The sequence below is a fragment of the Narcine bancroftii genome, chromosome 1 (genome assembly GCF_036971445.1).
Source record: "Narcine bancroftii isolate sNarBan1 chromosome 1, sNarBan1.hap1, whole genome shotgun sequence".
Taxonomy (NCBI): domain Eukaryota; kingdom Metazoa; phylum Chordata; class Chondrichthyes; order Torpediniformes; family Narcinidae; genus Narcine; species Narcine bancroftii.
In genome coordinates this window covers 448,995,842-449,018,242 of record NC_091469.1, presented here as the reverse complement: position 1 = coordinate 449,018,242, position 22,401 = coordinate 448,995,842, and the positions used below count along the sequence as shown (strand labels likewise).

At 41.6% G+C, this 22,401-nt stretch overlaps 1 protein-coding gene and 1 long non-coding RNA gene across 4 annotated transcripts in view; one reads left to right on the top strand and one right to left on the bottom strand.

The window, feature by feature from the left end:
* Nucleotides 1-22,401, top strand: part of LOC138751771 (uncharacterized) — a 692,174-nt gene that overhangs the window by 169,239 nt on the left and 500,534 nt on the right. The gene's annotated exons all lie outside the window — the stretch shown is intronic.
* The window catches only part of odad2 (outer dynein arm docking complex subunit 2), a 355,511-nt gene that overhangs the window by 94,409 nt on the left and 238,701 nt on the right, over nucleotides 1-22,401 (bottom strand). For all 3 annotated transcript variants that reach the window (XM_069914511.1, XM_069914512.1, XM_069914513.1), the window contains one exon: nucleotides 16,781-16,895. In XM_069914511.1, the coding sequence (XP_069770612.1) occupies nucleotides 16,781-16,895 (115 nt within the window). The remainder of the gene's footprint in view (nucleotides 1-16,780; nucleotides 16,896-22,401) is intronic.

Below are 22,401 nucleotides of genomic sequence, written 5' to 3'. Positions count from 1 at the left end.
AGCCATCACCCTCTGTGTGAAAAATGTGACCCCCAGGTCCCATTTAAACCTTCCCCTCTCATCTTAAACCTAAGCTCCCTCATTTTAGGCTTCCCTGTGCTCATCATGATTTTATAAACTTTTATAAATCAGCTCCTATTTTCAAAAGAAAACATTCCCAGAATATCCAGTCTCTCCTTATAGCTGAAGCCTTCCAGTCCAAGCAACACCCATGAATCTTTTTTGCACCCTCTCTATCTTCAACATTTCCTTCTGAATGTATGGTGATTAGAACTGAACACAAATTTCCATGTTCAATCTCACCAATATCTTGAATGGCTGACATTCCAACTCATACTCAGTAGCATATGCCTCCTTCACCACCTTGTCTAACTGCTTCTCCACTTTCTGGAAACCATGAACTTATAGCTCAAGGTCTCTTTGTTCTAAAATACTCTCCAAGGCCATATCATTTACTGTGTGAGTCCCAGGTTAACTTCGCAAAATGCATCACTGCGCTTGTCTGATTTAAATTCCATTTGCCACTCCTTTGTCCACATTCCCAATTGATCTAAATCCTTTTGTAAGCTCAGTAACCAAGCTTTCCATATTAATTTCATTTTCTAACACTTTGCTTTCTATGCCAAGGTGATTCAAATGTTTTTTTGGACACCTCATAAATTCTGTCAGTAACTCTCCTTCTATTGTTCTTTCAAGCAGTATATTCCAAGTACCCAACACTCTCTGTGTGACAAGTTCCCCTCAGATCTCCTCTAAAGCATTTACTCCAAATCTATGTCCTCTATTTTATTTTCATGTTATAAGAAAATATGACAATTGCATATGACAAAATATGAGAACTAAAGATTAATTCATGTATCACATTCTTCATTTAAAAGGAAAAATGTTCATTCATTAATATAAGATGCACTGATAATTTGTAGTTGAACAAAATGAGTTCAAATTTGCAACAATTTTCAGATCCTCTCACTGCTACCTTCAGGTAGAAGATACATCAGTTTTTTTTCCAATGGCTATCTGATTCTTGAACTTCCCCTTATTACACTAATCATAAACTACCACAACACAAAAAAGGATTGTTTTCACTTTTATATTGCCACTTTTTTAAATTGCACTATGGTAACTGTATATTTATTATCTCTCTTTTGCATTTATTATCTCTTTTTGGTTAATTTGATGTATAATGTTGGCTTCAGCAACTAACAATTTTGGTGCATGTGTACATTGTATATGTCATATACATTGTAGACATTGTCAATAAACTTAAGCAAAAAAAACCCCTCAATTTTGAGAATGAAACACAAATCAGGAGTGAAAGCTCATAATTTATCCTCTTATTGCAATTTTATGCACTTTTGAGGCAACAGAGCAAAATAACAGCGGACAATGAGTTGAACTGGCATGAGATACTAGGTAAAACGGATGTATAATGGACCTGATGTTGAATTGTTTTATATACTTGAATATAGACAATGTTGTCAATCAATTGAAATTAATATCTGTGAAATTTGCATCTGAGATTTCCTTTATACATTGTATTTAGCAACCATTTTCTCTGCCTGAAGCTATTGCTCTCCTCTGCCACTGTTTTTTCTAGTGCTTCTGCACCACAAATCATGCAAAGACCATAATTATTCCTATGATTTCAAATGTTGTCAAACTTGATTATTTTTACTTTAGGTTTCATCTTCCACTAAAAATATGTTTAAGATTCCTATAAGGGATCCAGCTGCTGGCAACTATTGTCAGACACTGACATTCTTTGGCTTGGCTTCACGGACAAAGATTTATGGAGGGGTATGTCCACGTCTGCTGCAGGCTCGTTGGTGACTGACAAGCCCGATGCGGGACAGGCAGGCACGGTTGCAGCGGTTGGAAGGGAAAATTGGTTGGTTGGGATTGGGTGTTGGGTTTTTCCTCCTTTGTCTTTTGTCAGTGAGGTGGGCTCTGCGGTCTTCTTCAAAGGAGGTTGCTGCCCACTGAACTGTGAGGCTCCAAGATGCACTGTTGGAGGTGATATCAGCCCACTGGTGGTGGTCAATGTGGCAGGCACCAAGAGATTTCTTTAAGCAGTCCTTGTACCTTTTCTTTGGTGCACCTCTGTCTCGGTGGCCAGTGAAGAGCTCACCATAGAACACGATCTTGGGAAGGCGATGGTCCTCCATTCTGGAGACGTGACCAACCCAGCGCAGTTGGGTCTTCAGCAGCATGGATTCAATGCTTGTGGACTCTGCCAGATCGAGTACTTCGATTTTGGCGATGAAGTCATTCCAATGAATGTTGAGGATGGAGCGGAGACAGCGCTGATGGAAGCGTTCTAGGAGCCGTAGGTGATGCCGGTAGAGGACCCATGATTCGGAGCCGAACAGGAGCATGGGTATGACAACGGCTCTGTACATGCTGATCTTTGTGTGTTTCTTCATGTGGTTGTTTTTCCAGACTCTTTTGTGTAGTCTTCCAAAGGCGCTATTTGCCTTGGCGAGTCTGTTGTCTAACTCTTCGTCGATCCTTGCATCAGATGAAATGGTGCAGCCGAGGTAGGTAAACTGCTTGACCGTTTTGAGTTCTGTGTGCCCAATGGCGATGTGGGTGGGGGGGGGGTGGCTGGTAGTCATAGTGGGGAGCTGGCTGATGGAGGACCTCAGTTTTCTTCAGGCTGACTTCAGGCCAAACATTTTGGCAGTTTCCGCAAAACAGGACGTCATGCGCTGGAGAGCTGGCTCTGAATGGGCAACTAAAGCGGCATCATCTGCAAAGAGTAGTTCACGGACAAGTTGCTCTTGTGTCTTGGTGTGAGCTTACAGGCGCCTCAGATTGAAGAGACTGCCATCCGTGCGGTACCGGATGTAAACAGCTTCTTCATTGTTGAGGTCTTTCATGGCTTGTTTCAGCATCATGCTGAAGAAGATAGTAAAGAGGGTTTATGCGAGGACACAGTCTTGCTTCACGCCATTGTCAATGGAGAAGGGTTCAGAGAGCTCATTGCTGTATCTGACCCAACCTTGTTGGTTTTCGTGCAGTTGGATAACCATGTTGAGGAACTTGGGGTGGGGCATTCGAGGCACTCTAGTATTTGCCAAAGGCCTTTCTTGCTCACGGTGTCAAAGGCTTTGGTGAGGTCAACAAAGGTGATGTAGAGTCCTTTGTTTTGTTCTCTGCACTTTTCTTGGAGCTGTCTGAGGGCAAAGACCATGTCAGTAGTTCCTCTGTTTGCGCGAAAGCCACACTGTGATTCTGGGAGGACATTTTCGGCGACACTAGGTATTAGTCTATTAAGGCGAATCCTAGTGAAGATTTTGCCTGCAATGGAGAGCAGCGTGATTCCCCTGTAGTTTGAGCAGTCTGATTTCTCGCCTTTGTTTTTGTGATGATGATGGCATCACGAAGGTCCTGAGGCAGCTTTCCTTGATCCCAGCAGAGCATGAAAAACTCATGCAGTTTGGTTTGCAGAGCTTTGCCGCCAGCCTTCCAGACCTCTGGGGAGATTCCATCCATACCTGCTGCTTTGCCACTTTGCAGTTGTTCAATTGCCTTATTTGTCTCTTCCCGGGTAAGGACGTCATCCAGCTCTAGACTCAAGGGTTGTTGAGGGAGCTGGAGCAGGGCAGATTCTTGAACTGAGAGGTTGGCACTGAAAAGGGATTAGAAGTGTTCTGACCATCAATTGAGGATGGAGATCTTGTCGTTGAGGAGGACTTCGCCGTCTGAGCTGCACAGAGGGATTTAGACTTGGGGTGAGGGGCCGCACACCACCTTTAGTGCCTCATAAAAACCCCTGAAGTTGCCAATGTCCGCGCTGAGCTGGGTTCATTTGTGAGGCTAGTCCACTACTCATTTTGGATCTCCCGGAGTTTGCGCTGAAGATGGCTGCATGCGAGATGGAACACAGGCCGCTGTTGCCAGGCAAACCCCGGCAGCCCGCACAGCCTGACCGCTGGCAGCCGAGCCCCGGGCCGGGAGCGGTCAATGAGAACTGTTTAGTGTCTAGACACTTACATTATTGTCTTTCTAACTTCAGTGGTTAACAATGGTATATCCTTTCTTCTTTGGCTTGGCTTCGCGGACGAAGATTTATGGAGGGGGTAAAAAGTCCACGTCAGCTGCAGGCTCGTTTGTGGCTGACCAGTCCGATGCGGGACAGGCAGACACGATTGCAGCGGTTGCAAGGGAAAATTGGTTGGTTGGGGTTGGGTGTTGGGTTTTTCCTCCTTTGCCTTTTGTCAGTGAGGTGGGCTCTGCGGTCTTCTTCAAAGGAGGCTGCTGCCCGCCAAACTGTGAGGCGCCAAGATGCACGGTTTGAGGCGTTATCAGCCCACTGGCGGTGGTCAATGTGGCAGGCACCAAGAGATTTCTTTAGGCAGTCCTTGTACCTTTTCTTTGGTGCACCTCTGTCACGGTGGCCAGTGGAGAGCTCGCCATATAATACGATCTTGGGAAGGCGATGGTCCTCCATTCTGGAGACGTGACCCATCCAGCGCAGCTGGATCTTCAGCAGCGTGGACTCGATGCTGTCGACCTCTGCCATCTCGAGTACCTCGACGTTAGGGGTGTGAGCGCTCCAATGGATGTTGAGGATGGAGCGGAGACAACGCTGGTGGAAGCGTTCTAGGAGCCGTAGGTGGTGCCGGTAGAGGACCCATGATTCGGAGCCGAACAGGAGTGTGGGTATGACAACGGCTCTGTATACGCTTATCTTTGTGAGGTTTTTCAGTTGGTTGTTTTTCCAGACTCTTTTGTGTAGTCTTCCAAAGGCGCTATTTGCCTTGGCGAGTCTGTTGTCTATCCTTTCTAACACCTTAATAATTACATCAATGGTCAAGAATCTACTGGAAAAAAATCCAAAAGATAGGATTTATGTACACTTGCAACGGAAGGGGTTGATTAGGAATAGTCACCATGGTTTTGTGGAAATCTTGTCTTACTAAATTAATATAAATTTTTGAAGTGGGAACTAAGCATATTGATGAGGGCAGTATGGTAGAGTTTTCCTATTGAACTATGACAAGGTTACATATAGTAGTCTGGCCCAAAAGATTGGATTGAGGATAAGTTTGCAAAATGGACCTAAAGTTGCCTTGGTAATAGGAAGTAGAGGGTAATGATGGTAGGTTGCTTTTATGACCAGAAGGGTTGGTACTGGAATCTTTTATATTTGTGATATGTGTAAACAAATTAAATCTGATATGTAGGAGGCATGATCAATACATTTGCGGATGACACAATAATTGATGGTATCATTGAGGAGGGTTACCTAAGGCTACAGACTGATAAAGATCAGTTTGAAATTTGGCAGCTCTATGACAGATGAAATTTAATCTGACAAATGTGAGGTGATGCATTTGGGAGGGCAAAAATAGTAAGGCATATGACCCTTGGGAGTGTAGATAAACAAAAGTGCATAAATTCCAGAAAGGATGATGCAGAAGGCATATGAAATGCTTCAATGGCCATAATTTTGATGTCATTTTACAATCATATAAAATATTATTTAGATCACACTTGAATATCATGTAGTTCTGGTCATCAGACTATTTGAAGGATGTGGTTGTGTTGGTTAGGGTGCAAAGGAGATTCACTAGAATATGGTCTGTATTGGAGCATTTTTGTTATGAGGAGAGTTTGGATAGGCTGGGTTTGTTTTCCCTGGAGTGATTTCATAGAGATATACAAAATTAAGAGGGGTAAAAATAAGAATGGATTGAGCTATGTTTTGCTTTGTATCCATGATGGAATGCTTACCCTGCCATAAGCATGAGGTTCATTGGGGACTCTGGTTCTGTAGTACCTTTCTGATCGCTTTGCCTGGTCATACCTGGTTTTCTTTTATAGGCCTGGGTCACCTAACTTGTACATTATATAAATCCTATTCTGAGGCAGCGTCTTGTGAACAAGGATTACTTAGTTTCATTCTTGTTTTGTAGGTGGCTAATGTGACAATTGTGGGAATTTCAGACTCTTTCACTGATGGGCCAGCAGATGGTTCACAGGACAGGCTGGTGGGTAGGCTGTAAGGCCATGAGCTCTACTACTTACATGGGGTTTCTGCATATTCCCAATGAAGAACTTTGAGATTCTCACTACTATTCCAAATGCTTCTTCTCTATTTTGAGCAATCATGAGCCAGAAGTTCCCAGAAGTCAATGAGGATATGGCACTTCTTTAAGAAAGTAATAAACTATCCTTTGATCTTTTCTTTTACCTGCCTTAATATGTCCTCCTATAACACAGCTTGAAAAATGAGTGAATTTCAGGATGCTGGTGATGAATTGTAAATGATGTGGCCTGCCCAGTGGAGCCTACTGCAAGAAATCAGGTCCTCAGTATTAGCAACATTGGCCCAAGATTTGCTTATTTCTTAAGAAAATTTGGATGATTTTGTTGGTGTGTTTTCTTCCAGTGCTTTGAGGTTCCTGCTGTTGATATTCTAGGTCTCAAGAGCATTTAGGACAGGAGTCACTGTTGCCCTGTTAATCATGAGTTTTGTTTCTGGGATTAGTCTACCACAGTGATCATCACTTGAATATTCAGATATTTTTCCTGTGAATTTCCTAGATTTAAGTACCAATGGGTGCAAATCTGCTGATATTGTTCCAGAATTCAAGAGTTGGGATGTTATGATGTAATTGTACAAAGCATTGGTGAGGCCAAGTTTGGAATACTGTGTGCAGTTTTGGTCACCAAATTATAAAAAGGATATAAACAAAATAGAGAGAGTGTAGAGAAGGTTCACGAGAATGTTGAGACGATGTCAGGGTTTGAGTTACAGAGAAAGGTTGAGCAGCCTGGGGCTTTTTTCTCTGGAGCGTAGAAGATTGAGGGGGGGGTTTGATGGAGGTGTTCAAGATTTTAAAAGGGACAGGGAGACTCAACGTGAATAGGCTTTTTCAATTAAGAGTGGGGGATATTCAAACCAGAGGCCATGGTTGGAGATTGCAGGGGGAAAATTATAAGGGGAACATAAGGGGAAATTTCTTCATGCAAAGGGTGGTTGGGATGTGGAATAAGCTTCCAGCAGAGGTGGTTGAAGCAAGGACGCTATTTACATTTAAGGAAAGGCTGGATAATTACATGGAGGGGAAAGGATTGAAGGGGTATGGAACAGGTGCTGGTCAGTGGGACTAGGAGGGTGGGGATTTGTTCCGGCATGGACTAGTAGGGCCAAACTGGTCTGTTCTGTGCTGTATATGGTTATATCTCTTGAAACCAGTCTGTGATAACCCAGAGCTTCTATCCACCACAACATTCCTTTGACTGAAAATAAATGGATTTGGTAATTCTCAACATCAGAAATTCTTCCACAGTATTCAGTAACATCACCACACAAGATAATAATAGAGATACCCTTGGCTTTACTGACACATGCAAAAATTCAAATGTCCAAAATATCGCTACTCATGATTGATCCTTAAATTATTTAAACTTCAGCAGGTTAAATTAAAGGTAGCACAATGGGCAAATTCTGGTAAAGACAAGAATCTATCTTCACAGAAACTTTCTACTAATTATTTGACTATTTTCATTTTGTGCATGAGTGGTGGCAAAAATATTGCACAATTGGTTTTAATGTTGAAGCTAAATTGATGAAGTACAAGACAAGGTTGTTTTCCCTACAAATTTAGCGATTCACGTAACTTTTACATCTAAAGCACCATGTATTTTTCCTGTACACCAGTGAGGTAATGTCCATAAATATTTGATTGAGCAGCAACAGGAAAAACACGAATGTTCTTTTAGAATAGAATCCTTTCACAAAATTCTTTCCGCAGCCAGCTTGTCTACACTATTATGCAACTGTCTGAGAGAAGAGCTGTACAAAACTGAAGTGCAAATTTTAAAGTTTTGTGTATAATTATGAATCAACATCTTGTAAGTGACATAAAGTATGTAATTTTTCAATACCACTCTAATTAGGAATGCTTTTCAACTTGAAATTCAAGGACAAGAAATACTGGGGAGAAACCAGATAATGTTGGAAAACATGCTGGAATCACCTTGTAAAATCAATCTGCTCCAATTTGGCATGAAGCAATTCACACATAGAGTTTTTGTTTCCACTATATTTTGCAATGTGCAGTCAGCACCAATACACTGATCATTGCATTAACATTTATTCATAACTTGGGATTTCTTGAAAATGATGATGTGCCCATTGCCTTCAAATGTCAAAATTTTGTGAAACTTGCTGCAAGCCATTCAGAGAAAATCTTGGGCACATAAATTTTGAATGAGGGTCTGGATACCTTGTTCAACAAGGAGGGGAGGGGGAAAAGGAGTGGTTCATCATATTCCATGATACAGGAGGAACAAGGTCCATCATGAAGTATGAATGGGAAGAAATATTAAACTGCATGATTGCCAGGAATGATGCACCCACGGCATAAATGCAATTCAGGTAAATGCAAATGAAAGCTCAAGATCATGGAACTCCCAAAAGCAATTAATAAAAAAACTAAAAACTAGCTTCATGTCAAATTCCATGCTATTAAATGTAGAAAACATTTCACACTACTTCACAAGATCATTATCAATCAAATGGAGATGCATAAAAAGTAATGTGTTTTCAAGTTTCCAAGGTTAGAAGTTTGTTAGGCTAAGGAATGTTGATACTACTGAGGGATTTTGCACAGAAAATGCATTATAAGGATGGGACCAATGCAGGCTAATCAATACAGAAATAATGTGCGATTGGGTTTGGATGGTATCATTGTACAGAAGTCAGCGCTGTTGCTTTACAGCTCCAAGGACCAGTGTTCGGTGTTCGATCCTGATCTCAAGTGTGTAGTGCTTGCGTGCTTTCTCTATGATCGTGTGGGCTTCTGTTTCTTCCCACATCCTAAAGATGTGATGATAGGTTAATTGACTACTATGTTAACCCCCAGTGTACAGAAATGCTAAAAAGTATTAAATGGAAATTGATGGGCATGTGAGAGAGAATAAGTTGCACAGCTGCAGGGAAATAAGAGGAGAGGATCAGATTGATCAAATTACTCTCTGAGTGCTGGCACAGATCTTATAAGCTAATAGTCTCCTTCTCTGTTATAATAAGTAAAAACTGCTGCCAAACCACACATGAAGATATTTGAGCGGATCACCATATACCTTCTTTAAGAAGTGGAGAGCAAAGAAAGAAGGGGTGGAATTGATAGGCTTAAGGGGAAAATCGAGAGATTAAGAGCCCAGGATCTGATAATTAGAGATAATGTAGAGTGAAATGGAGCAGGGCTAAAGGAGTTGGCAATAATGATCAATAGAAAGGGCACAAGTGCACTGCCAATTTCTCATAAGCTTTGATCCCTTGATCTTTCAAATACATTCATCTCTACCTTAAATGTATCTAATGATCTTCCCTCCACCACTCTCAGGGGCAGAGAATTCAGAGGTTCACCACCCTATGAGAGAAGAATTTTCTACAAATTTCAGTTTTAATCAGAGGGAAGATAGAGGTTAGGATGTTTTTAAAACCTTGCAGAAGGCAACTAAAAACTCAGACAAAGTATGAAAGTAGGGTAGCAAACAACATCAGAGGATACAAAACGTTTCTTCAAATAAAAAGGTTCCATTATTGTGATGTAATATGATATTTTGAATGTAACATACAAGAAATTCTTTAACTTTTGTCTACCTTATAAGGCAGACAGAGAGTTGCCACTTTGTCCAGCGCCCTTCCCAGAAACTTGCAGTACATGGTGTTCCTAGATGATCTCCAAGTACTGACCAGTCCTGAGCCTGCTTAGCTTCCAAGATCAGTCAACCTCAGGCATTTTCAGGTTAAATGATGCTGTGGAAACCATTATCAGTGTGCTGGATGTCTAAGAATATCAAGGAAGGAAAGTGAGTGCACCTACTATTTCAAGGGAGAAGGTGCACAGAAAGCTGAATGGTCTAAGGGTGGATAAGTCACTCAGACCTGAAGTAGGTGTAGAGATTGTGAAGCCATTGTAACACAATTGATTACACTCAGAGACAAGTGAGGAGTACAAACATGCTTTTAATAGCTTACAATCAATGGCCGGTAGACACAATAGTCCAGGGTAAGGCGGAACAACTAGGCTTTATATTGGGGTAGGTTAGGGCGGAGCCAAGGGAGGAGCCAACCATCTGAACAATACATAGACAGTGAATTCCAGTTCGCTGCAGGCATTAGTTTTGATCTTTTAGGAATCAATATATTCTGGCGTGATTCTGGAGGACTGTAAAATGTCAAATGTCATACTATTATTCAAGAAGGGAGGAAAAGGAAATTATGGAATGGTTAGCCTGATGTTAATGGTTGGGAAGATGTTGGAGTCAATTGTCAAGGATGAGTTATAGAGTACTTGGAGGCACATGACAAGATAGGTCAAAGCCAGCATGGCTTCCTAAAGTGAAAATCTTGCTTGATAAACATATTTGAATTCTTTGAAGTGACAAGCAGGCTAGTGTATGTTAATGATTTAGATTATGGAATGAATGGCTTTGTGGCCAAGTTTGCAGGTGATACAAAGGTTGGTGGAGGAGCAGGTAATTTTGAGGTAGTGTTGAGGCTGTACTTAAGACAGATTAAGAGTATGGGCGGAGAACAGACAAATGTTATACAATGTCGGAAAGTGTGTGGCCATGCACTTTGGGAGAAGAAATAAATTGGCAGACTGATTTCTAAATGGAAAGAAAATTAAAAATTCCCAGATGCAAAGGGACTTGAGAGTCCTCGTGCAAGATTCTCTGAAGGTAACTTTGCAGGTTGAGTCAGTGGTGAAGATGGCAAATGCAATGCTGGCATTCATTCAAGAGGAATAGTATAAAAGAGCAGGGATGTAATGTTGAGGCTTTATAAGGCACTGGTCAGCAAATATGGTTTCCTTATATAAGAACGATATGCTCACATTAGAGAGGTTTCAGAGGAGCTTCACAAAATTGATTCCAGGAATGAAAGGGTTATCATATGAGGAACGTTTGATGGCTCTGTATTCTTTACAATTTGGGAGAATGAGGTGGGATCTCATTGAAACATTATAAATGTTGAAAAGCATGGACAGAGTTGATGTAGAATAGTTGCTTCCCATGGAGGGAAAGTCTAGGACAAGAGGGCACAATTTCAGGATTGAAGGGTGACACCAGAGAATTATATATCTGTAAAATTTGTTGCCACAGGTGGTTATGGGTGCATTTAAGAAAGAGATTAATAGGTTCTTGATTAGCCATGGCATCAAAGGTTATTGGGAGAAGGGTGGGAAATGGGGCTGATTGGGAAAACAGATCAGTTCATGATTGAATGGCAGGACAGACTCAATGGGCTAAATGGCCTATTTCTGCTCCTATGACTTATGGTCTTAAGGTCTAAATGACCATTTTGAACATGTCCCCTTTTTCATTTTCATAGACTAGTAAAGCATACAAAACAGTCAGAATGAGGGGTTATGTTTAGCTTGGCAGACAGTTGCAATGATTGGCAAGAAGCCAGTGCTACATCTTCAGCTATTCACCATTTTTATTAATGATTTAAGTCAAAATGCAAATTGTGACATAAATAGGTGTGCTCATTGTAGTGATATGCTATTAGACCCCTAGGTCACCAGGGGCCACCACCTGACGACCTTGTATATAAAGCCAATCGGAGCTGATGCGCCTCCATTCTGCACAGAGGCAAGACCTAGATGTATACATTAGTCTATTAAAACTGCATTTAACTTGCACTCTGTCTCGAGTGGTTGATGTTAGTCACCATCACTCAAGATAGAAAGCTAGTTAATACTGTCTGCTGTGAAAAGATGTAAACAATCTCTACAAAGTGATGTAGTAAGGCAAAGCAAGTCTCCTGTTGTGGTCTCTTCTACATCAGAGAGACTGGGTGCTTATTGGGAGATTGGTTTGTTGAGCACCTCGGCTCTGTCCTCTGTAATAGAGTGGATGTTCCAGTGGCCACCCATTTCAATTCCCCATCCCATTTGGTTGCTGACATGTCTGTCCATGGTCCCATGCCCTACCAGACTGAGACAACTGGAAAATTGGAAGAACAACACCTCATCTTCTGACTGGACACCCTCCAACCAGATGGCATTAATATCAACTTCTCTGCCTTTCATTCAAACCAATTCCACCACCCCTCAACTTCTTCCCCCCGTCTGCTTCTCCAAGCTCTGTCTCTCTCCTTTTTCCCTGACTTCTGTCGCACAGACATAATTAATTCTCACCTCTCCACTTATCATATCCAATTAATACCTTTTGTTGGTCTGGACTCCTTCTACAGCCGGCACGGTCTGTATTCTGAGATTTGCTGTTTTTTGCTCATTCAATTTATTCCTTGAAGAAGGGCTCAGGTCTTAAAATGTTGGCAATATATCTCTGTCTCCTATTAACTCCTGAAAGATTGGCTTAGTTCCTCCAGTATTTTACTATATCACAGCATCTGCAGACTTTTGTATTTCACTTATATTCAAAGTATTGTTTTCTATAGTATTAAGCAGATAAACATTTTTTTAGTTCTGAATGGAACATAATTGTAATATTTCCTGGTTAAATCGCAATACTGCAGTCATTTGACAGTTACTTCCAGTCCTAATTTATTAATTTCTATCCCTGTCAGGTATAGAATAGCATCAATTCTCTTCAATTCATATGCAACAAGCTTTTCCTGAGAAATTTGGTGCATTATTTTGAGGAAGGTCCATCAATGGTTATACCTTGAAGCATCCTCTGGTCGATGGGAGCCCAGTGAGAGATTCTGGAGAGAGGGAGAAGCTTGAGGCCCCCTTCCTGCAGTGGGACCACCTGGTCAAAAGACACCGTGCTGTGTGTGACTCTCAGGCCGCTGACAATATGAGCGACGGGTGCGAGGCAGAGGAGCGGGTTCACTGGGTCTGGGGTGCTTGCAATGTGCATGGCTCCTAGGCCACAGGTGGCAAGAAAAGTGGTCCTGGAGCAAAGGAGTGAGACAGCTGGGCCAGGAGGGTTTGCACCATGTGCGACTCCCAAGCCATGGATGACGAGAGCAGCAATTGAGAAATGGAGGAACGGGATCGTCGGGCCTGGAGTGTTCGCACTGAGCACGACTTTCAAGTTACGGTTGGTGGGTGCGGCGGTTGCAAACCAAAGGGGTCAGGATGCACAGCTAAAGAGTGAGGTCAGGCCCCAGTGAGAGCAGAGGACCATGGCGCTAGATCGAACAGCATGTCGAGCTTGAGCAATGAGTTCAAGAAGGGCGACAATGGCAATGGTAGACTAGGAAAACTCCATGAGGCTAGGATGCCTGGAAGAGACTCACCTGGGACATAAAGCAGGAGGGAGGCTTGGATGTAATGGAGGTACTGGGCTTCATGGAAGATAGGTTATTTAAGGCAATGAACAATAGAGCCCAGGCTATGAGGGAAAAGATAGATAAATTACAAGATGCCCTCTCTGATCTAATGGGGAGAATGGGTGAGGCTGAGGACAGAGTGGGTGCTAATGAAGACAAAATAGAAGAGAAATTGGATGTCCTGATGAGAGAAAGGGAGTGCATCTGGACCAAGTTAGACACCCTGGAAACCTTTAGCCGTAGAAACAACATAAAGATAGTGGTTAAAAGAGTATATTGAAGGGTGAAACCCAATTAATTTTTTTCCAACCTGGATCTCTGAAGTACTGGGCAGGGATGTGCTGGGTGAAAAAGTAGAGGTAGAGAGGGCCCACCAATCCCCACTTCCAAAACCAAATCTTGGACAGAGACCTCGCTCAATCTTGGTAAAGTTGCTGCATTACCAAATCAGAGAAAAGATTTTAAGAATGGCGGCAACCAGTATAATAAAGAGAGGGAGCCTGATGGAGATTGAAGGGGGTAATGCCTTTATTTTACCCTGATATTACTCCAAGACTTTTAAAGTCAATGAAAGAGCTTGAGCTGGTCAAAAGGCAGGTAAAGCAAATAGGTTATGAATGTGTGTTGCGGTATCCAGCCACCCTGAAAATAGTAATGGCGGGGGGGGGACAGAAAGTTTTTATCTGAGCTTGGAAAGGCTCAACAATTCGCCGAGGAGTTTTTGGTCCTTGGGCGATAAAGAAAAGTAATAGTAAAAATGGGGAATAAACTAATGGCAAGCTAAGAAGTTGTTGTAGACAGTTATTATAGTATTTTGGCACAATTACATGTTATTACTAGCTTTATGGAAAGGGAAGGGGAAAGAAAAAAAGGGAAAAAGTAAATATAGGTAATGACAAGGGGAAAATGGAAAGAGAATGAGATCTGGGGTGCTCAGGGGGGGGGGAGGAGGGAAGGAGTATGAATGCAGGGTGCTTGACCTATTACACTGAGAGGGATGGTGACAAATTAAGGGTAATGGTCACCAAAGGAGGGAAAGGACGGCAAGGGATGGAAATTGGGCAAGGATGGGGAACTGTTTGGGGTTATTTGGTTGTTTAACTGTAGTTTTAATTGAGGATGTGTCTCTTTAGTTGAACTTTTGAGTCTTTGTTTTTTTTTCTCCCAGGGATTGTAGTGGGACTGGCCGCTGGAGGCGATTGGCCGAGGATGATCGGTGGGTTGGGACTTGAATGTGGACCAGCAGAGGGACTACTATTGACTACCTTAGGAGCGATGGCTAAGAGCATAAAGTGTGTTAGCTTTAATGTTAATGATCTAAATGGATATGTTAAGAGAAAAAGGGTCTTGGCACACATTAGGAAAATGGGTGCGGACCTGGCCTTCCTCCAGGAAACCCACTTAACCATAAGAAGTTAAAAAGAGGTTGGGTGGGCCAGGTAATAGCCTCCTCATTTATTTTGAAGGCGGGAGGGTTGCAATCTTGGTAGGGAAGAGTGTTCTGGTGAGAGTGCAGGGTGTGCTTACAGATAAAGCAGGTAGACTTGCATTGGTGCGCTGCCAGATATACTCAGAATCCTGCACCTTAGTAAATGTATATGCTCCCAACTTCGATTATGAAAAATTTATGTAGGATATTTTCCTGTGATTGGCAGAGGGAAGGGAAAACATTTTAGTTGGAGGAGACTTTAATTTTTGTCTGGATCCTGTCTTGGATAAGTCATCAAAGAAAATAACAAAAACAAAGGCGGCAAGAGCAACTACTGATGCTATGAAGGCGCTGAATTTAATGATATTTGGAGGCGGAAGCATCCAAGGGAAATGAATTATTCCTTTTACTCAAGGCAGCATGACTCCTACTCTCGAATAGATTTTTTTTGTCTTCAGCCCATGTAGAGGGTAGGATTATGGAGGCTGAGTACACGGCAAGACTTCTCTCAGATCATTAGCCCTTGGTAATAATGCCAGACAAAGAGGAAACAGTTTATAGATGGTCTCTTAATCCATCGCTGTTGAGGAAACCAGAGTTTTGTAGTTTTATAAGAGCGCAAATAGATATGTTCTGTGAGGCCAACTCTACCTCTACTCCAGATAAATTCCTCCTATGGGACACCCTCAAGGCATATTTGAGGGGTAAAATAATTGGATAATTAGAACAGTAAGGAAAGAATACGAGAAGGAGGTGAATGAATTAGAGCAAGAAACTGACCGTTTGGAAAAGGACTTCCAAAGATCAGGCTTAAAATATCAATACAGGGCCATTACAAATACAAAGCTGAAATATAACACGCTTCAAACATACAGTATGGAAAAGGCCATACTGCGATCAAAACCAAAATATTATGAACTGGGGAGACAGAGCCCAAAGTGTCCTTGCTTAGCAGTTGAGGATGGAGCAGTTCTCAAGAACAATCAGTGTGGTGCAAGCTGGGAAAGATAGGGTCTCCTATAAACCAAAGGAAATTAATGATATCTTCTGAGAATATTATGAAGGTTTATATAAATCAGAATTGGTGGGGAGGATGGACAAAATTGGCGAGTTCTTGTCTCAAATAGAGCTGCCAAATTTGGATTTAGAAGAGCAGAAAGACTTAGATGGTCCCTTCACAGATGAGGTAGAGATTTTGAAGAGTATATTTCTTTGTCTACCAACACCTCAGTGGGGAGGTATTGGTGATCGGAGGTGGCCAGCATTTTTTGGTGAGAATTAAACATTATTTTAATGCTTAAAAAGCGTTCTCTTGTTGTTTGTTGTCTCAGTACTATTATAAGTGATTTACTGTTGCTACTGCCTGTTTTTTTTAAAAAATGACCAGTTCTCCAAAAAAAATGCTTATCCGAAATGGGCCCAGTCCTGACCATTTTGGATAATCTGAGTTGTACTCTACTTTGTAAATGGATAATGAACAGATGTAGCCATTAGCAGCCAAGCATAAAACAGAGTTTATGTGGAAGGTATAGATTTTAATTAATTTTGTATTACATTTATTATGTGCTTACAATATGCTGAGTTAAAATTTCCATTGCTAAAACTTCATTATTTTCAAAAAAAAATAATGATAATGGCAAAATTAAGTCTTTATAATTTGCTGAGTATCTATTGATTATAAAATCCTTAATGGACAAAGGACATTGTTTCTATGAGATTCAAAATCCTTTGCGAGCTTTTAATTAAACATTGAGAAACATTAACACATTGTGCGCAGCAGCTCAAAGCCATGAAGGGTTAGAGGAGTGCCCAATAAATATCAGTGTTCACTGACATACTGCAACATACTGTATTGGTTAGATCTTTCAACTTCAGTGGATTTACAATTGGTGAGCCATTTACAACTGCCAATTTTTAAAAACTAGTTGAAGTTGAAATTTCTGCATATAAGAATCTGAATATATTTCCCCATACAATATGTTTTGTAGCCTGAGGGTACTGTTAATTATCATGTAAAAGCAAACATTTTATGAATAATTTCCTGCCACTAAATAAATTAAGGCTAGCAATAAACTCACCTTAGCATTTTCTATACAAGGACAAATTGCCCAAGCTGCACTTGCTTGAATATCTGGATTCGGCTTTTTGAGTAAAGACCATAGCAATCGAACTCCATCCAGAGATTCAATTATCCTGTTATGGAGATTTAAAAAATAATGTTTAAAAAATATATAAAGCCTTGTAATGGTGAAATCGATTACAAAAGTCATTCAATGTTCATTCCAAATGGATTTTCACTCAGGAGAAAATCTATGAAATACAATAAGTGATGAATAGGAAAATTTACCCCAAAGTATCCATTATTGCCTGAGAGTGAGTACACTTCACTTAACAGAGTCTGTGGCATCTTTAGGCCATGTTGCACTTTCTCAGATTTGTCCAAATTTTTCTTGCTAATTCAGTAACAATTTTTACATTAAATCAAATTATTTTTGACCCATTGAAACTAATAATAATGTTTACAATGAAGGATGACAATTAATCAATTATTAAATGCAATAAATCCAAAAGAAAATTTAAAAGTGAATGTATTTATCATGCCCATTAATGACAACATAATTATCAGATTTTGTAAAAAATATAATATAAATATAAATTGCACTCCAACCATTTGACATCACAGATTCAGCAAGAAGCAACCTACTGGGAACCCTAATGCATCTCTGACCCCAGACCTCAAAATTTACCGTAAAGCAATTATTTAACCAGAGCCTCACTGGTTCCTAAAGTCTTCTACTTGGAACAATTTGTTTCTAATTAAAACTTCTCTGGGTCTTAAAGTTCAGCATGTTGAAACTCTTTCCTCATTTATCCCGCTCGAGTAAAAGTGAATCTGATTTTCTCTGTAAAAAACAGGATTGTCAATTAATGACACAAATGTTTTAATCACATCCATTAATGTTTACATAAAGACAAAATATTGGATTAAAATTAGATACTTTGCTGTGATGGTATGTTGTTGGAAAATATTGGGAGGCACAATTAGTGCAGTGGTTGGTATTATGCTAATACAGCGCCAGCAACTCAGGTTCAAAACCGGCACTGTCTGAAAGGAGTTTGTACATTCTCCTTGTATCTGTGTGGGTTTCCTCTGGGTTCTCCAGTTTTATCCCACATTCCAAAGACATATGGGATTAGAAGGTTAATTGGTTACATGGGTATATCTGGGCAACACAGGTTCATGGGCCAAACTGGCCCGTTACCATGCTGCATATTTATATTTAAAAATAAATATAAAATTCCAAAAAGTGGCAATGTGGGTAGATAGGTAAATAAGGCATATTGGATATGGTTTCAGATTACAAACATGACATCACAAAACCCTGAGATTCTTTTTCCCATGGGTGACATAAAATGACCATTTATTAGTGCAAAAAAACTGAAACAATGACACGTAACCAAATAAAGAACTGTAATCAGATAATGAATGTAAACAAATTGACTATATAATACAGAGAGAATTTTTTAAAAATCAATGACGTGCACAAGTAAGAGTCCTTAAATGAGTCTCTGATTGAATTTGTTGTTGAGGAGTCTGATGGCGGAGGGGTAGCAGCTGTTTCTGAACCTGGTGGTGTGAGTCTTGTGGCACCTGCACCTCTTTCCTGATGGCAGCAGCAAGAACAAAGCATGTGCTGGATTATGTGGACACTTGACGATTGCTGTTGGTCTCCAACATCAGCGCTCCCTATAGATGCTCTAGATCAGGAGTGTCAAACTCAAATTCACAGAGGGCCAAAATTAAAAACTTGGACTAAGTCGTGGGCCAAACTAAATATTTATTGAAAATTTTCAACAACATCTGCATGTTTTCTCTTCTTTCAACATATGTAATGTTAAACTTTTTTTTATTAAAATAAATGTTTAATAATAGTTTTGGTTAAACTCTTTCCAGAAGAAGCATTAACAAATGAGAAATAAAATATTCAATAAATAATATTTCTCTATAGCCTTTAAGCTCCTTTTAAATGTATTTTTTTTCACAAGCCAACAAGCCAAAAATATAACAACTTGCTTCAATGACAAACAGGTTTGTCTTTTAAACTGATGAACATATAGTCTGCCTCCCACCTGTCTTGAAAGGTCCTGTTTTCTGTCTTTCGTTTGGCCATTTTTTGTAAGGGGTTTATTACATGTGAGTTGGGCGACAGGTCGCAGATGCTAATGAAAGTAAATAGAGGAGGTGGGAGCGATTAGCGGGCTGACGGGCCGGCGCCAACACATTTGCAATGCATTCTGGGATTTGTAGTATTAGCTGCGCATGCGCTATACTGGCGCGGCGGCCAGCTCTAATACATATTTGATATGATCTTGCGGGCCAAATATAATTATATCACGGGCCAAATTTGGCCCGCGGGCCTGAGTTTGACATGAGTGCACTAGATAGTGAGGAAGGTTTTGCCTGTGATGTGCTGGGCTGTGTGCACAACCATTTGGAGAGCTTTATGCTCAGGGGTATTGGTGTCCCCATGCCAGATTATGATGCAGCCGGTCAGAAAACTTTCTACTACACGTCTGTAGAAATTTGCCAGAGTTTCTGGTATCAGACCAAACCTCTGAAAATTCCTGAGGAAGAAGAGGAAGAAGAAGCTTTCTTCATGATGCCATTAGTGTGTTGGGTCCAGGAAAGATCCTCCAAGGTAATGACTCCCAAGAACTTAAATTTGGTTGCCCTCTCTATCTCTAGCTTTCCCTTCCTGGTCAACAACCTGCTGCTTGGCTGTGGTGACATTGAGTGCAAGGTTGTTGTGGTGCACCATTCAGCCAAGTTTTCAATCTCCCTCCTGTATGCTGACTCTCATCTTTCTTTATACAACCCACTACTGTGGCATCATCAGCAGATTTGTAGATGGTGCTATTGTTGTAACCAAGCCACATAGTTGTAGATGTAAAATAAATAGAGCAGGGGGCTAAGAATGTAGCCCTTGTGGTAGAGATTGTGGAGATGTTCTTATCAGTCCTCACTGATGGTGGTCTGGTGGAGGTAAGAAAATCCATGATTCCATAACACAGTTCAGTCCCAGTCTCGGAGTTTGCTGATCAGGTTTGAGGGGATGATGGTGTTAAATGCTGAACTGTAGTCAATAAAGAGCATCCTGATCAATGCATCTTTACTGTCCAGGTTTTCCAGGGCTTTGGGTGGAGTCAGTGAGATGGCATCCACTGTAGACCTGTTGCCTCAATAGGCAAAGTAGAAGAATTTATGTCACTGCTCAGACAGGAGCTGGTATGTTTCAACATCATCCTTTCAAAACACTTCATCACTGCTGATGTAAGTGCTACTGGTTGATTGTCATTAAGGCAAGTTACTATGCTTTTCTTCGGTACTGGTATGATTAACACCTGTTTGAAACAGATGGGTACCATGCCCTGTTGGAGTGAGATGTTGAAGACGAATACATTGGTATGTTGGTCAGCACAGATCTTTAATATTTGGCCAGGTACTCCTGTTGGATTGGATGATTTCCTCAGCGATGGTTTCACTCTCGTGAAGGTAGCACATCATCTTCATATATGGACAGGATAATGAGGAAATATGGGGGTGGGTAGGATTGGTTCTTCGCTCTTACTGTGGTTAAATCAAGCGTGGAAGGTATTGAGTTCCTCTGGGAGTGTAGCTTTGCCATCTGCTACTGCACCAGATTTGGTTTTGTAGCAGGTTATGTCATTCAGGCCCTGCAACAGCTGTCAGATGTTCTTTGTTGTTTTCATTTTCATCCAGAATCTCCACATCACCTGGGAATAACTTTTCATAGGTCACATCTGCTCCTTCTGTATTAATCTGAAACTCTGGATTTAAATGCCTCTGATCTGGCATTTCATTGATGATCTTTCATTAGTCAGAGCAGAGAATATTAATATTGGGACATTACTTTGCCTCGTGACTTTTCCTTTTCCATTTCTCCACACTCCCCTATCAATTTATATTGATTCACTTTAAATATTTCTAATTACCTCTTTTTTCAGGCATATGGATTTAAGAAAAGATAGAGGTGAAGTAGGGAAGGTTTAGGTTGATCAGCACAATATCAGCTGAAGGCCCTATACTGTGCTGTAATATTCTATGTTCTATGTTCATAATGTCTTATGTTGAGCAAGGTAGAGCTTTTCTCTTTGGAGCCACAGAGGATAAGAGACAACAAAAGAGATGTACAAAATTATAAGTGGTATACATAGACAGCCAGCATCTTTGGCAATAGCCAATACCACAGAATATCAGTTTAAGATTACTGGAGGAAAGTTTAGGGAAGATGCCAGCGGTAGGATTTGTACACAGAGAATTGTGTGTGCCTGGAATGCATGGCTAGAGATGTGGTAGTAGCTGATACAATGGCTTGGCTTGGCTTCACGGACGAAGATTTATGGAGGGGTATGTCCACGTCTGCTGCAGGCTCATTGGTGACTGACAACTCCGATGTGGGACAGGCAGGCATGGTTGCAGCAGTTGGAAGGGAAAATTGATTGGTTGGGGTTGGGTGTTGGGCATTTCCTCCTTTGTCTTTTGTCAGTGAGGTGGGCTCTGCGGTCTTCTTCAAAGGAGGTTGCTGCCCGCCGAACTGTGAGGTGCCAAGATGCACGGTTGGAGGCGATATCAGCTCACTGGCAGTGGTCAATGTGGCAGGCACCAAGAGATTTCTTTAAGCAGTCCTTGTACCTCTTCTTTGGTGCACCTCTGTCTCGGTGGCCAGTGGAGAGCTCGCCATATAACACGATCTTGGAAAGGCGATGGTCCTCCATTCAGGAGACATGACCCACCCAGCGCAATTGGGTCTTCAGCAGCGTGGATTCGATGCTTGCAGACTCTGCCAGCTCGAGTTGGTGATGAAATCACTCCAATGAATTTTGAGGATGGAGCGGAGACAGCGCTGATGGAAGCATTCTAGGAGCTGTAGGTGATACCGGTAGAGGACCCATGATTCGGAGCTGAACAGGAGCGTGGGTATGACAACGGCTCTGTACACACTGATCTTTGTGTGTTTCTTTAGGTGGTTGTTTTTCCAGACTCTTTTGTGTAGTCTTCCAAAGGCGCTATTTGCCTTGGTGAGTCTGTTGTCTAACTCTTCGTCGATCCTTGCATCAGATGAAATGGTGAAGCCGAGGTAGGTAAACTGCTTGACCGTTTTGAGTTCTGTGTGCCCAATGGCGATGTGGGGGGGGGGGGGGGGGTGGCTGGTAGTCATAGTGGGGAGCTGGCTGATGGAGGACCTCAGTTTTCTTCAGGCTGACTTCAGGCCAAACATATTGGCAGTTTCCGCAAAACAGGACGTCATGCGCTGGAGAGCTGGCTCTGAATGGGCAACTAAAGCGGCATCATCTGCAAAGAATAGTTCACGGACAAGTTGCTCTTGTGTCTTGGTGTGAGCTTACAGGCGCCTCAGATTGAAGACACTGCCATCCGTGCGGTACCGGATGTAAACAGCTTCTTCATTGTTGAGGTCTTTCATGGCTTGTTTCAGCATCATGCTGAAGAAGATAGTAAAGAGGGTTTGTGCGAGGACACAGTCTTGCTTCACGCCATTGTCAATGGAGAAGGGTTCGGAGAGCTCCTGAAACCCTCTGGGATCAGCTGAAAATGGCCATACTGCAATCCACTGAAGAGGTACTGGGCTTCTCCTCCAGGAAAAACAAGGACTGGTTT